The 15596-nt window shown below is 43.1% G+C and overlaps 1 protein-coding gene across 3 annotated transcripts in view; it reads right to left on the bottom strand.

Annotated features, from left to right (window-relative positions):
* LOC134295336 (inner centromere protein-like) overlaps window positions 1–15596 on the bottom strand; it is a 40839-nt gene that overhangs the window by 11242 nt on the left and 14001 nt on the right. The window contains exons 8-17 of one of the 3 annotated variants that reach the window (XM_062967469.1): window positions 14398–14449; window positions 13267–13369; window positions 13047–13184; window positions 12032–12043; window positions 9728–9837; window positions 9529–9649; window positions 8711–8833; window positions 7914–8089; window positions 7622–7736; window positions 7130–7216 (exon numbers count right to left, since the gene is read on the bottom strand). In XM_062967469.1, the coding sequence (XP_062823539.1) occupies window positions 7130–7216; window positions 7622–7736; window positions 7914–8089; window positions 8711–8833; window positions 9529–9649; window positions 9728–9837; window positions 12032–12043; window positions 13047–13184; window positions 13267–13369; window positions 14398–14449 (1037 nt within the window). The remainder of the gene's footprint in view (window positions 1–7129; window positions 7217–7621; window positions 7737–7913; window positions 8090–8710; window positions 8834–9528; window positions 9650–9727; window positions 9838–12031; window positions 12044–13046; window positions 13185–13266; window positions 13370–14397; window positions 14450–15596) is intronic. The other 2 variants (XM_062967470.1, XM_062967471.1) reach the window with 2 other exon arrangements.

Below are 15596 nucleotides of genomic sequence, written 5' to 3'. Positions count from 1 at the left end.
GGAAATGGCTGCATTGCATGATGTTGCCCGTCGCTTACTGTTGGAAGCTAAGGCAACGCAGAAGACTCAGGCTGACCGCCACAGGCAGGCAGGGGAGGAGTTGGAAGAAGGGGATTTGGTGTGGTTATCTTCCAAACATATTAAACAGGCTGGGGGAAAGTTTGCGCCTCGGTATTTGGGTCCCTTTCCTATCGTTAAAAAGATTTCTTCTGTTGCGTTTCGTTTGCGTTTACCGTCTAGTTTAAAGGTCCATCCAGTCTTTCATCGTTCGCTGTTGAAACTTGATACCTCTAGTCGTCGTGGTGCTATAGCGGAGGGTATCACTGCCACTTCTCCGCCATCGGGGGAGGAGGCCTTTGTGAGAGGGGATAGTGTTATGATTGAGCCTCATGGCTCTGTTACTGACAGACGTGGGCGTAAGACTCCTCGAGAGTCAGATACTCTCGAGGAGCGAGAGAGAAAAAGACTGCGAGACATATTTGCAGCACCATCTGACGAGGAGTCTTTCGAAGGGTTTACGGAGAGAATGGAGGAGGGGCTGGTTAGCTCAGAGGAGGATGAGATGGATTGGACTCGGGTAAGGGAGGAAGTGGGTGCCACTGGCCATGATGGGACAGAAGATGAATGGGGACCTTCAGGATTAGACCCATGGCTTAGCTGGAGGGATGGGACGGGATCCACAGCTGGAGATGCTGTTGGGCGTAGTCAGAGGTGTTCCAGCTCTGACGAGGAAAGTGATGAGGAAACGCCCGGGTTAAGGAGGACAGCTGACAGTGATGAAGATTTGTAACTGGCATAAAATGGGGCTTGAGAGCAATTGCAAATTGCGTTGGGCAAGGTAATCTGGGCAAACGCTTGGGATCCGTGTGTGTGTGTGGGACGCTTCCCTGAAGACTTGTGTGCTTTCCTGTGCTGTGACGTAAGTTGATTGGAATCCAGGGTCAGACGGCGGGAGGGATTGTGTGGGCATTTGTTTGTGCAAACCTGTGCTTACTCTTATTAGCTTGACCTTCCGTCGTCTTCTTGACGGACGCCATCTCCTGCTTTGAGAACTCGGACTGAACTGACCACGGCTTGTCTTCTCCCTTTCTTGGACTTGGAAAAACTACAAACGTCTGCTTCTGGCTTTGATCTACGGAACGGAACTGGTCTACTCAACTGCTACAATCCTTGGCTGATTTACTCGTGTTGGAGATCCTGTCTGCTGTGTGTGTGGGGGAGCGACGCAAGTTACTCTAAGCACAGTGTTGGCAGCAGAGAGGAATCTGCTGCCAATTAGTTGCATTCTTTGTATCTTTTGTTCCTTGGCTTTCGTTTCGTTTATACCCAGGCTGAAGCAAGCAGTTTGTTTTTACCCGGATTAAACTCCGGTTTAATCCGGTTTATCTTTTGAACATTTACTTTTGCCCCTTTTTTTTCCTAAAGGCAAAAACTGCCTGGCCCTTGTGTTTTACGGGCATTTTTGAGTTCTGTAATCTAATAAACTCTGTTACTTTGAATCTTGTGGCGTTCTGTCCTTGACAGATTGCCCAACGCCATAAAAAGTTTATTGCCGCAATAAACCCGTCAGGAAGACGATGGATGAGTTACGGGCCAAAGTAGACCAATTGCAAACGGCTTTTACCGTTAGCCAAACAGCTCAGGCTGTGAAAGGACATGTTTTGACTCCTGAACGCTTTGACGGAACCAGGTGCAAGTTGCCAACCTTTTTGGCACAAGTGGAGCTTTATTTTTCTCAGCTCAGTGCTCATGCTTTTCCTACAGATACTAGCAAGGTGGCCTTTATTTTGAGTTTGTTGACCGGTCCCGCAGGACAATGGGCCACTAATTTAATTTTGGGAAATGACCCAGTCAAGGACAATTTGAATAATTTCAAAAAGTTGTTAACTGATACTTTTGGGGATCCTCTCCGCACGGAGAACGCTGGGTGGGCTCTGTATCGGTTGAAACAGGGAAAGGGGACTGTTTTGGATTACTTAAATAAGTTTAACCTGTATCGCCACCAGCTGGATTGGGGGGAAAATGCATTCATGCTTTTATTTACTGCCGGGTTAAGTGATATGCTCCAGGATGAATTAGCACGCTTGGAGCCGGCTGAAAGCTGGGACGCCTTAGTAGCTAAGGTGCTGCGTTTAGACGCAAGGTTCGAGGCTCGTAAACACTCAAAAGCAATGTGTGCGCCACCCATGCATGTAACCAGGGCACCTGTGGTGATGGGGGAAGAGCCCATGGAGCTTGGGGTCTTTAAAAAGCTGTCTACAGAGGAAAAGAGCCGTAGGAGGCAGCTGGGCTTGTGTTTGTACTGTGGGAATGCTGGGCATTTTGCCAAAAATTGTAATGTGAAACCTTCCCAGCTTTCGGGAAAAGGCCAGCCCTAGTGCGACGTGAGTCCAACGCACTAGGGCTCCTCAAGCAGTCAACTGAGGGGAGGAAGCATGTTTTCGTACCCATTACATTATCTGTTGGGGGAAGGGAACTTGTTTCTACTTTGGCACTGCTGGACTCAGGGGCTACGGTCTCCTATGTAGATATTGAGTTTGCTAAGAAGCATGGCATTCCTAGAGTGCGCAAGGCATGCGACGTGTGGGTGGAAGGAGCAGATGGGAGACTGCTGGAGACTGGGGTAGTTAACCATGAAACCTCAGCAGTAACGTGGGAGGTGCAGGGAGTAACGGGAACGTTTGTGTGGGATATTACGAGCTTGCCTAGATATGATGTGATCCTGGGGATGGATTGGCTAGCTGTAGTAAACCCACAAGTAGATTGGGCAACACGTAAAGTGATCTTAAAGAGGCAGGATTGTTGCACTCTAAATGTTACTCATTCTGATATGGAGGGAGTGCCTGCTGAGTATGGGGAGTTCTCTGATGTATTTTGTAAAAGAGAAGCGGACAAATTACCACCGCACAGGCCATATGATTGCGCCATCAAGTTGGCAGAAGGTGCGAAACTGCCAGCAGGGAGGCTGTATGCCTTGACTGTACCGGAAAGGCAAGCTTTGCGGGAGTTTCTAGATGAAAATTTAGCCAAGGGGTTTATTCGCCCATCTAGTTCTCCAACTGCGGCACCGGTATTCTTTGTAGCCAAAAAGACTGGGGAACTTAGGTTGGTCTGCGATTATCGGATCCTAAACAAATACACCATTCGGGATAGGTACCCGCTGCCTTTAATCTCGGAACTGTTATCAAGGGTGCAAGGGGCTAAGGTCTTTACCAAGCTTGACCTGCGGGGGGCCTATAACTTAATCCGTATACGGGAAGGGGATGAATGGAAGACGGCATTTAACACGTGTTTCGGATGCCACGAGTTCCGAGTCATGCCTTTTGGGCTTTGTAATGCTCCTGCGGTATTCCAGAGGTTCATGAACGATGTGTTCAGGGACCTAATTGACCAATTTTTAGTGATTTATTTGGATGATATCTTGATTTTTTCTAAGGACGAGAAAGAACATCGTCAACATGTCAAGCAGGTTCTGCACCGACTGCGGGCTAATGGGCTTTTCGCCAAGGCTTCCAAGTGCGTCTTTCATGTGCCTGAAGTGGAGTTCCTAGGTCATGTAGTGTCAGGTAGGGAACTTAAAATGGACCCACATAAGGTTGACGCCGTCAACTCATGGCAGGAGCTGAAGACTAAGAAGGATGTACAAAGGTTCTTGGGTTTCGCTAATTACTACCGGGAGTTTATTCCGAATTTTGCAAAGCTCACGGTACCTTTGACGCAGCTTCTGCGCAAGAAACAGCCATTTGTGTGGGGGCGGGAAGCTCACGAGGCGTTTCTACAACTAAAGTCTAGTTTTCAATCGGACAACATACTAACCCATCCTGATGTTGACAGACCGTTCGTGGTAGAAGCGGACGCTTCTAGCTACGCGTTGGGGGCTGTATTGTCTCAGAAGGATTCCTCAGGGACCTTGCGTCCCTGTGGATTTTACTCGCGGCAACTAACACCCTTCGAGCAGAACTATACCATATGGGAGAAGGAGTTGTTGGCGATTAAGGTGGCGTTTGAGGTGTGGCGGCACTGGCTTGAAGGGGCACGGCACCAGATCGTGGTCAGATCTGATCACAAGAACTTAGAGCACTTGCAAACAGCAAAGAAGTTAAACCAGCGTCAAATCCGCTGGGCTTTGTTTTTCTCCAGGTTTAACTTCAAGGTGCAGTTCGTGGAGGGGAAGGCAAACTTGCGGGCCGATGCTTTATCCCGCAAGCCGGAATTTAAGACCAATGAGCAGGTAGTATGTCAGACCATCTTGCCTACTGCCTCTCTGTGTGTTGTAGATAATGAGCTTGGGTTACATGACCAGATCCTTGAGGCTCAGAAGGATGATGTGTGGACTCAGGAGCAACTGATGCTGCTCTCTGCAGGTAACCGTACCATACTGCCGCATCTCCAGGATCAAGACGGGGTATTGGTGCGTAGGGGACAGGTTTACGTACCAGTAGGGACCCTCAGGTTGGAGGTGATTAGAGCCCACCATGACGAACCCATGGCTGGGCACTTTGGCAGGTTCAAGACCGTACAGCTTATCACCAGGAGCTACTGGTGGCCAAAGATGCGGCAAGACATTCTGCGCTTTTGTGACAGCTGCGCCGTTTGTCAGCAGAGTAAGACGCCTGTTGGGCGCCCTAGAGGGTTGTTATCGTCTTTACCTGTTCCGGAGAGGCCATGGCAAATCATTTCCATGGATTTTATTTCAGATTTGCCTAAGTCTGGGGGTTATACTTGTATTTGGGTGGTGGTGGATTTATTTAGTAAACTGGCTCATTTTATTCCTTGTTCAACCATTCCGGCGGCCCCTACGTTGGCCTTACTATTTACAAAGCACATCTATCGTTTGCACGGAGCACCCGAGGTGATTATTTCAGATAGGGCTCCGCAATTTGTGTCACGCTTTTGGAAACACTTCCATGAGTGTTTGGGGACTAAGTTAAACGTGTCTTCAGCTTTCCATCCGCAAACGGATGGACAGTCGGAACGGGTTAATGGGCTCTTAGAGCAGTATCTGCGTTGTTTTTGTTTAGATCAACCCACGACTTGGGTAAAGTGGTTACCGGTGGCGGAATTTGCTTACAACAATGCGGTGCACACGTCTAGTCAGCATACGCCATTTGAGCTAACTTATGGTTTTCACCCACGGGGAGGTGTGGCGCCGTCGACCAATGTGGTCTCTTCGGACCCTGTGTACCGCTCTTCGGAAATGGCTGCATTGCATGATGTTGCCCGTCGCTTACTGTTGGAAGCTAAGGCAACGCAGAAGACTCAGGCTGACCGCCACAGGCAGGCAGGGGAGGAGTTGGAAGAAGGGGATTTGGTGTGGTTATCTTCCAAACATATTAAACAGGCTGGGGGAAAGTTTGCGCCTCGGTATTTGGGTCCCTTTCCTATCGTTAAAAAGATTTCTTCTGTTGCGTTTCGTTTGCGTTTACCGTCTAGTTTAAAGGTCCATCCAGTCTTTCATCGTTCGCTGTTGAAACTTGATACCTCTAGTCGTCGTGGTGCTATAGCGGAGGGTATCACTGCCACTTCTCCGCCATCGGGGGAGGAGGCCTTTGTGAGAGGGGATAGTGTTATGATTGAGCCTCATGGCTCTGTTACTGACAGACGTGGGCGTAAGACTCCTCGAGAGTCAGATACTCTCGAGGAGCGAGAGAGAAAAAGACTGCGAGACATATTTGCAGCACCATCTGACGAGGAGTCTTTCGAAGGGTTTACGGAGAGAATGGAGGAGGGGCTGGTTAGCTCAGAGGAGGATGAGATGGATTGGACTCGGGTAAGGGAGGAAGTGGGTGCCACTGGCCATGATGGGACAGAAGATGAATGGGGACCTTCAGGATTAGACCCATGGCTTAGCTGGAGGGATGGGACGGGATCCACAGCTGGAGATGCTGTTGGGCGTAGTCAGAGGTGTTCCAGCTCTGACGAGGAAAGTGATGAGGAAACGCCCGGGTTAAGGAGGACAGCTGACAGTGATGAAGATTTGTAACTGGCATAAAATGGGGCTTGAGAGCAATTGCAAATTGCGTTGGGCAAGGTAATCTGGGCAAACGCTTGGGATCCGTGTGTGTGTGTGGGACGCTTCCCTGAAGACTTGTGTGCTTTCCTGTGCTGTGACGTAAGTTGATTGGAATCCAGGGTCAGACGGCGGGAGGGATTGTGTGGGCATTTGTTTGTGCAAACCTGTGCTTACTCTTATTAGCTTGACCTTCCGTCGTCTTCTTGACGGACGCCATCTCCTGCTTTGAGAACTCGGACTGAACTGACCACGGCTTGTCTTCTCCCTTTCTTGGACTTGGAAAAACTACAAACGTCTGCTTCTGGCTTTGATCTACGGAACGGAACTGGTCTACTCAACTGCTACAATCCTTGGCTGATTTACTCGTGTTGGAGATCCTGTCTGCTGTGTGTGTGGGGGAGCGACGCAAGTTACTCTAAGCACAGTGTTGGCAGCAGAGAGGAATCTGCTGCCAATTAGTTGCATTCTTTGTATCTTTTGTTCCTTGGCTTTCGTTTCGTTTATACCCAGGCTGAAGCAAGCAGTTTGTTTTTACCCGGATTAAACTCCGGTTTAATCCGGTTTATCTTTTGAACATTTACTTTTGCCCCTTTTTTTTCCTAAAGGCAAAAACTGCCTGGCCCTTGTGTTTTACGGGCATTTTTGAGTTCTGTAATCTAATAAACTCTGTTACTTTGAATCTTGTGGCGTTCTGTCCTTGACAATTCAAGAGAATGGTCCTATGTTACACAGTACAAACATTTTCAGATATTTGCCAAAATCTCTGCTTTCATTCATTCCCACAAAGATATAATAAAAATAAAGTGTTTATGTAGCGTTGCGAGAGAATGATCATATAGAAAAATGAATTCATGACATACATTTTCCATTTAGAAAAGTTTGTGCAGTGTTGTCCTTTACCACATGCATAGGGCACAACTCTTTCGAATCCTAAAGAGTTACTACAGGATATGGTGCGGTGTTTGAAGAAATGTGGAGGAACAGCAAAATAATTAGGTTACCTGTTTGTCTGCATAGCTCTCTGCCCTTGTATAGTACAGTACATATTCCTTCGCTGAACAAGTTCATAGGGTGATTATTTCTTCCAACTTCTGATGTCTGTTTTTCAGAACTCACCTGAATATCTACCGTCACATTCAGTTGTTTGCTAGCCGTCTTGGCCTCTGCTGCCTTTTGTTCCTCTTCTTGCTTCAATTGTTCTTTCTTTAAAAAGAGAAGGCGACACATTGCTAGTTAAAGGCACCAGCTCCAAGCTCAAAGGTGGTAAAGCAAAGGGCAAGAAGGCCAATTTTCTATTGACTGCAAGGATATCTTGCTTGAGAATTGTACAAAAAATGAAATCAGAAATTCTTTTCAGATCACTTTTGAGGCTGGGTTCTTTAAACCTTTGGCTTGTGATTTTACCAATTTTTGGGGGGGCGCGCGCGCACACACACACACACACACACACACACACTCTGTATTCTAATTGATGTTTCAGGGACTGAGAGGCTAACACTCTCCCCTCAGTAGGCCTACATTTTCCTACCTGTTTTCCACAACTTTAACTTTCAATATGACAAATGAAAGCAAGCAAGACAATAACTCTGAGGCCGACAAGCATCTCACCCTTTTCCTTTCATTCTCCTCTTCCTCTTTTCTAAGACGCTCCTTCTCTTTCGCTGCTGCTATAACCTCTTTCTGCAAGCGTGTCACCTTCTCTTTCTCTTGTCGTTCATATTCCCTACAAACAGACAAGCTCCGTTACTATCTGAATTGAAAAGGAGGAATGCTTTAGGCAGAGTAACACCACCACATATAATCACACATTTCTGAGGCTTAATTCTTCAAAATAACGCATGCAATAGGGCCCAAGACATCATGAAATGAATGAAAGCCTTCTGGGCCCTTTTGTCCTTACCGTTGTGCCCGCAGCTTTTCCTGCTCCTTCTTCTTCTGCAGTTCTCTCTCAGCAGCCAGATTTTTCTCCCTCTCTAGTTCTGCCTGGCGCTGCTCTGCAGCCTTTCGTGCTTTCTCCTGCTCCTCCTCCTCTTTCCTCTTCTGCATTAACTCCCTGTGCCTACGTTCCTCCTCCTCCTACGAAAGAAGAGGTTACAATCCAAGTGGGCTTCATACAGCCTATATCCTAGCCAAGTGGCTCAAGACTAATCAGATGAAGGCCTGCACCAAATTTCCACAAGTCCACATAACATGTTTGTTACTTTCAGCTGTGAAAGGGAAACTTAAATATTCAGTATCCTCTTTCACCACAGAATCCTAAACATATTTATATAATTAAATCGAGAAAGACTGTTTTTCAAAAATTTGTCAAAATTGCCTGACCTTTCATGTCAAAGCTGAACTGAACCACAAGACATACATTTTCCCTGAAGAATCTTACAGGCTTAAAATAGCAATAAAGTTTAATCAAAGTTACTTAATATTTAATAAGCCTGAGAAGATTCATGGAATGTTTTTGCAAAACTTTGCTGATTGCAGTGGGCTTCTACAGCAAGTTACGAATCATGCAGCAATTCAACAGCAATTCCGAGCATTATTCACTATTGTTTAGAACTAATGGGATTTGTAGTCCCACAGCTAGAAGGCTGTATGAGTCTCAACTCTGCTCTACAAGAAAGTTTACTTTCTCCTTGGCCCCATCTCTGGAGAAAGCCACCATCCCATGCTCCAGTCTTGCCCAAACACTTTTCACCTTACCAGCTGCAGAGCTTTCTGTTTGCGGGCTTCTTCATCTTGTTTGCGCCGGGCTTCAATTTCCTCCAGCTTCTTAGCAGCCACTTTCTTCTTAACTTTGTCTTCTGCTAATTTTTCCTCTCGTACCTAGAATATTGATTTATTTACACCTACATCTTTCCTTAAAAGAGCTCAAGGCTTCTCTCCCCTTCCTTGTTTTTATCCTGATGACTACACTATAGGTTGGTCAATGGACAGGCAGCGATTAGTCTCACAGGGATATTGTTGCATGGCAGAATCTGGGTCTCCACAGAACTGGCACTTAAGTCATCATATCAGCCCGGCTCTTGGTTAGTCATCTCTTGGCAATTTATGAGGTACACTATCTTTCCTTATAGAATTCCCATTTCATTGAATTCTGTATATGCCTTTTTTATACCAGACTGAAAAATCTTAATAATTTTCAATAGCAAGACTACAATAGGCACTCCCCTTTGATGGGGTTTAGAAGCACAGGACCCTTGCAAAAGTGGGAATAAAGAAATCCACTATTCTATCTGAGAGATAGAATGACTCCCAGAGTGACTCTATGGTCAACTTTTGTCAGAGCTTGACAGTAGAATTGCATAAGAGAACATAGTTATCAAGTCCACAAATAATCAAATCTGAAAAAATTAAGCCTGCAAATATGGAGGACCAACGGTACTCATAGGTCTACTGCTCAAACAGATATTACCAACACAGGGAAAGAGTTCATTAAATTGGTAAGAGAATTGTATCCTGACATTTGGAATACAAGTCTTGATAATGTAATGTAGCCTTGTTGCTACATTCAGACTTACCTTCTCATTTTTCTCCTCATGTTGAGCCAGCTTTTGCTCAAGCCTCTTTTTCTTCTCCTCCTCCATCTGTTCTGCCCGCTCTCGAGCCTGTTGCACCTTGCGAAGGCGTTCTTCACGTTTCCTGAGGACACATTAAACTCTATTTAGAAATGGTATCCACGACAAACTAGAAAAGAAGCAAGTGGAAGCACTCACATACCGCCTCATCTCTTCTTGTTGCTTCCTCTTCTGTTCTTCCAGTTTCTGTTTTCGATATTTTTCAGCTTCTTCCTTTTTCCGAAGGTTTTCCAACCGTTGCTTTTCCTTTTCCTAGACAACATGAAACTCATTAGCACACATCGTAATAGGTGTGCTTGCTCCAATAGCTAAAAGGCAACCAATTCAGCTGCACTTCTAGTCAAGGAAAGAAGAGCTTTCCCTCCACTTCCCTGCTTTCCTTTGGGGCAAATCCATTTAACGGTGACATTGGCCATGATAACTAAAGTGGAACAGCGACCAGAAAGAATCCCAGTGTCAATGCAATGTTTTCCAAGAAGATGGCAATATGACAGATCAATGTGACCAATCTCAATCCCAGCACTGCCAACAGCAGCCACTACTATCAATTATTAATTAAAATATAAACACTACAATATCCTGAGACTTCTATCAGTCATGAAATATGAATCTTTTCTCATTTTCAAATAGGGTTGTGATGTAATATTGTGTTACAAGAGAGGGAGCTTGGAAATAACATGTCACAAGCACATAGAACTGCTATTTTTCCCATTGACAAGAGCATAACCAAGCCACATGTAAAAGCTACACAACAACTGGAAACAACTGGAAAGTCACTCCATTGGTGCAACAAGTAAGCTTCCAGTTACTTTTCAAAGGCATTTATTCCTAGAATTGTTACAAAATATTATCATTATTCTGTTTTTAATCTTTTAAAAGAGGCTAATGTTATGTCCTTCTCTTATCAGTCATAAAGCCACATTCTGCTAGCACCATCTTTACTTGTTCCAGTCCTATGAGCAATCAACAATGCATCATTGCAACAAATAATGTCTATGAATTAGTCTTCAAACAGCATAATTAGCAATGGAAGTGGATTGTTTTTAAAGTAACCTTTTCCAGGTGCTGGGGTAGGATGCTCATTGGATTTTCATCTATTCAAAGCAACAGTAATTTCTAGATATGTACTTAAAGCATTGCTTTGTCACTTGAAAAAGATTATGTTCTGCCAACTGTCATCACAACACGTCTTTCCTAAATAGGAAACAAGTCTTGATAACTAATAAATAAATGAAATTTTCTGCCAAGATGCCACACATACACTAAGAAGCATGAAGGAGGAGGAAGAGAATGAAATCTCAATGTTAGAAAGGTTTGTTTATTGTTTCCCCAATGAAGTTGAAGTAGCATGTGCAAGTACAAAGTACTGAGTGGCAACTAAAGAGAGATTTTCACAAATTGATTTGAATTTTAACTGGCCAACAAACTTACTGCAGAGGAACAAAACCTGGGCCAAATTAGGCATAGATCACCCCAGAGAAGTTTTATTTACTTAAAGAGACCAGTAAATTGGAAATCAATACCAGGTGTTACAGCCTTCTCTTTGGTCTGCGTTTTCAAATATATATACCGGTAAGTATCAACCAAATCTAGTAATGTGAGATGGGACATTGATCCATTAGTCCTTTTGAAGTAGGGATATTTTTCTTAAGCTTATTTTTCTGATCTCAAACCTGTCAACACACAAACACTAACATTTCTACTAGGGTCTATAAGCAAAATGATTTGATATAAAATGGAATAATCAATTAGTTTTCCCAGTAACTTGAATAACTTCCATGCCAGGGTTTTCTTTCTAACTAAGCAGACATCTGCTGAATACAACTGTTACATTGAGGAAGGAGTCTAACACACTTATTTTGGTGGAGAGAAAGTCTCACTGAAGTCTGTGGGACTTACTTCTAAGTAAGGATGCAGACTATGCACTTTTCAACATTATTTTCCTCCTCCTTTTTTGTATGTTTAGTTCAGGTAGAAACTGTTAGATGGGTTGATCTGGGCAGCTAAAAAGACTAGAATTAACTATGAACAGCTACATTATTAAAATAAAATGGGCAAGATCTAAAAAAGACAACAAAGCTCCTCGAAGCAATGTTCAATAATATTATAGTTTGTCTTTTGCACTTTGTTGCCTGTCTTGATCCTTCTAATCTAAATTAAATTAAGTGGGTAGTGTAAATAAACTGAAACATTGGATGAATGAAATGATAAATATGAATAATCACATTCTGAAATGAAATGCCCATGGTTCTTGTACAACATTGAGAAAACAGTGAAATGCCACTAGAAATTGTGCAAGTAGTCTACATTTTAGTAAGGTTTGTTGCAAAGGCCAGGCAGCCCCTTCAAAGAATGGATGTTGCTATGCATGTTAGGGATGCCATTGGATGACACACTGTTAATTATGTGCAAACACATCTAATCTAAGATCAATCTTGTTACTTACAACAAACCCTCCCTGTATGAAGAGAAAGTTATGATATAGTTAATACCTTTGAAAAGTGAATCGTATTGTTAACTCGATATCTATTGTTAACAATATGACCGAAATAGACTTGCATCTAGCATTCCACCCTATTGCCATAAAGCTTTGCTGGGTCAACTGTACCTTTACCTACACTTCATAAGACCTGTACTACCATTCTGTTAACCCAAGAAGCAGCAATGGACTTCACCACTTTCAAGAGACTTATGCTGGGATACTGAATACATAGTCTGCAAATTAAACAAACACGCCAGAATCTTAATGGTAAGATAAAATAGTTCAAATCAATGTGCATATTTTGATAATTTGGTCTTATAAATAGATAAAATATTAATAAAATTAATCAGTCCCTTTGCCTGTCTATTCTGTCACACTGTCTCATGCCAGCACTTAACATCATTCAGTCCCTTGGGTCCCTAAACCCAATCAAGTTTTTCTTTAAAAGGGCAAAACACAGTAATTTTGCATTTGTTTGCATACACCCCCAACCCTTTTCATTGATCTTTTTTAATATTAATGTAATGTTTTTAAACGTTAATATGAATTGTTTTTATTTAATCCTATTTTAAGCTTATTTGTATGTGTGAGGTATCAAATGGTTGCCATATGTAACCTTGCCTTGAGTCCCCTTTGGGGTGGAGAAGGCAGGGTATAAATGGGGTAAATAAATAAATAAATTTTAAATGAAACGGATGTAAAAATGCCTGTCAAGTCTGAAGACTTTTGCAAGATTATTAATGATGAAAAAACATAATAGTGAAAACAGAAAAAGAACATTGAGCTCCTGCTAGTTAGGTTTGGCATGTAGGGAAAACCCAGGCATTGTGGATTGGTCCTCCCATCCATACCAAGAATCCCCCTGACAATTTGCATATTTATTATTACTTTCTCCCCCTGCACTACACCTGAGCAGGTAAATTTTAGTTCAGAAGCTGCTCTTCCCCCCTTTTCCACCTATAAAAAGATCTCATGTTACCTGGGGAGTGGTCCTTAAAGGAGTGTTTTGCTTGAGGAATGATTTTACTGTACAGCTTCGGCTCACAGAGCTTGGGGTTCCCATAAGCATTTGGTTCTTCTGCACTGTGTGCAAGAATGTCTTGAATGGCCGGACAACCTAAAGAGTACAAAATATAATCAGTCCTTGGGAAACCATTAATAAACTTAACATGTTCTCTAGGATACAATACTTGTCTCACCTTGCTGGCAAGGTAAGGAGACGGAACCTTTTTTCTTGGTGGAGAGAGCTTCTCTTGTTCATCCTCTAGATCACCAAGCGCTCTTTTATAACTTGCTTGTCTCCTGTAAATTTAGTTTTGTATATAAAAATTAACGGAGGACTCATTATACAGAACACACCAGTACAATATTCTATCATCGGTCCTCTTGAAAGCACCACGCATCTTCCATCCCTTGGCTTCTTTCTGAGTCCTTTAAGGGGCTTAAAAGAATCCTTAGGCAAGATGTCAGCTTTTGTGTGTGTGTGTGTGTGTGTGTCAGGAGCAACCGGAGTTGCTTCTGGAGTGAGAAAATTGGCCGTCTGCAAGGATGTTGCCCAGGGGACACCCTGATGTTTTTACCATCCTTGTGGGAGGCTTCTCTGGATTTGAACCTGGCAGCCTTCAGGTCAGCAACCCAACCAAGATGTCAGCTCAAGGATATATCTCGATTTCACTAAGGGCCCTTAGTGATAACCTACAATATCTGCTTTGAACTGGGTCCCCTTCCACACAGCTGAATAAAATCTCACATTATCTGCTTTGAGCAGGAATATATGGCATATGTGTAGTTCAAAGCCGATACTGTGGGATTTTCTGCCTTGATATTCTGGGTTATATGGCTGTGTGGAAGGGTCCTGGATTATCTGAGTCCACACTGCCATATCATCCAGTTCAATGTGGATTTTATACAGTTGTGTAGAAGGAGCCAAGTCTCCCTTACATAGAAGGGGATTCAAATCCATGAACCTAATTTGGCATTATCTCTTATTTGTAACCCAGCCTGAAAATTCTCCCTTCCTCAACTACAAAGAGGAATACTATTTTATGTTTTTCCCATTCTTTTCTTTCCCTGTACCTCCATTCATCTTATTTTCCAACACTTTGAACCTGTGTATGACTGGGTCACTCTTTTTGTCACTCATGTGAGATAACAAGCAATGAAGCTTTGTTCCTGCTCCCAGTAACAAACAAATAGAAATGGTCTGGTAGTCTTACTCATAGGTGATGCACAGGCATATACACAAACAATAGATACAAGAGTAAATATACCAAGGTTAAGAAAAGAATACTGGTCATGAAGTTTGTCAAAAGACCCAACAGACAACATACCCAACGTTCTGGGATGGTTTTCGAATTTCTTCACTCTTTTCAGGGCTGCCCACTGCATAGAGAAAAGCAACTACAGTTACTGGTCACTGAACTATTTTATGTGATAAAAGCATGAGGTGAAAACTGTATCATCAAGACGATGAACATTTGTAATTGCCAGGACAGATATGCTTATAATTTACTATTTTACAGAGGTTTTTAAAAAACTTATTTTAATCCCTTTACCTAAGTGTTTATAAGGCAAACAAAGAAAAGCAACTGGGCTACGATTACTTAAAAAAAAACCAGCAACACATTTTATGTTAGCAAACATTATAAAGGGAAAAACAGTTCATCCACTTCTGAAGATTCAGATCAATGCCATGTTTAGAAGATGCAATCCTAAAAACTGATTCACCCATAAATAGAATTGAATTTTGATTAAGTTACATATTCAAATATATGAGTTATGATTATGTATATGAAGGAAGTGAATAGGCTCAGTGCAGTTATTCCTCTATTATTTGGGTGGCATATACCATATTTTACCGCATTTGAAAGGCTGACATAAAGGAGAAGGAGAAGGCTTGTCTTCTGCTGCCCTGGAGACCAGGACTCAGAGCAATGAGTCTGAGAAAATTATAGGAAAGGAGATTCACCCATTAGGGTGAACTTCCTGACCAAGAGAACTGTCCAACAGTGGAACTCTCTTTCTCGGACTGTGGTAGAAGCTCCTCCCTTGGAAGCTTTTAAACAAGAGGCTGGATGGCCATCTGTCAAGCGTACTTTGAGTGCTCATTTCCTGCATGGCAGGGGATTGGACTAAATGGCCTATGTGGTCTCTTCCAACTCTGATTCTATAATATTTGCACCCCTTTTTGGGTCCCAAAATGGTTTTTTTCACCCTTTCCTTGCTTAATCAAGCACTGATATCTCCCCCCTTCTTCTTTGTCTCAGAGGTAAGACAGTTAAAAAAAAACAAATTGGGGAACCCAGGGCATCAATAGTCACACACTCACCTTTTCAGCCAGAAAAAAGGAATGAAAAGTATTACTATTTCCTAGTGAAACATGATAGTAGAGATTTTATTACATGTTTATCTATCTCTTTCTAGAATTCATAGCAGTCCACACTGATTTAAAAAGTTCTGCAAAAGTTTCAGCTGAGACAGCAACTGGCTCCATTTTACATAGTCAACTTCAAGAACAAGGTAAGTACTC

The sequence above is a fragment of the Anolis carolinensis genome, chromosome 1, assembly GCF_035594765.1.
Source record: "Anolis carolinensis isolate JA03-04 chromosome 1, rAnoCar3.1.pri, whole genome shotgun sequence".
NCBI lineage: Eukaryota > Metazoa > Chordata > Lepidosauria > Squamata > Dactyloidae > Anolis > Anolis carolinensis.
This window is presented reverse-complemented; position numbering and strand designations above follow the sequence as displayed.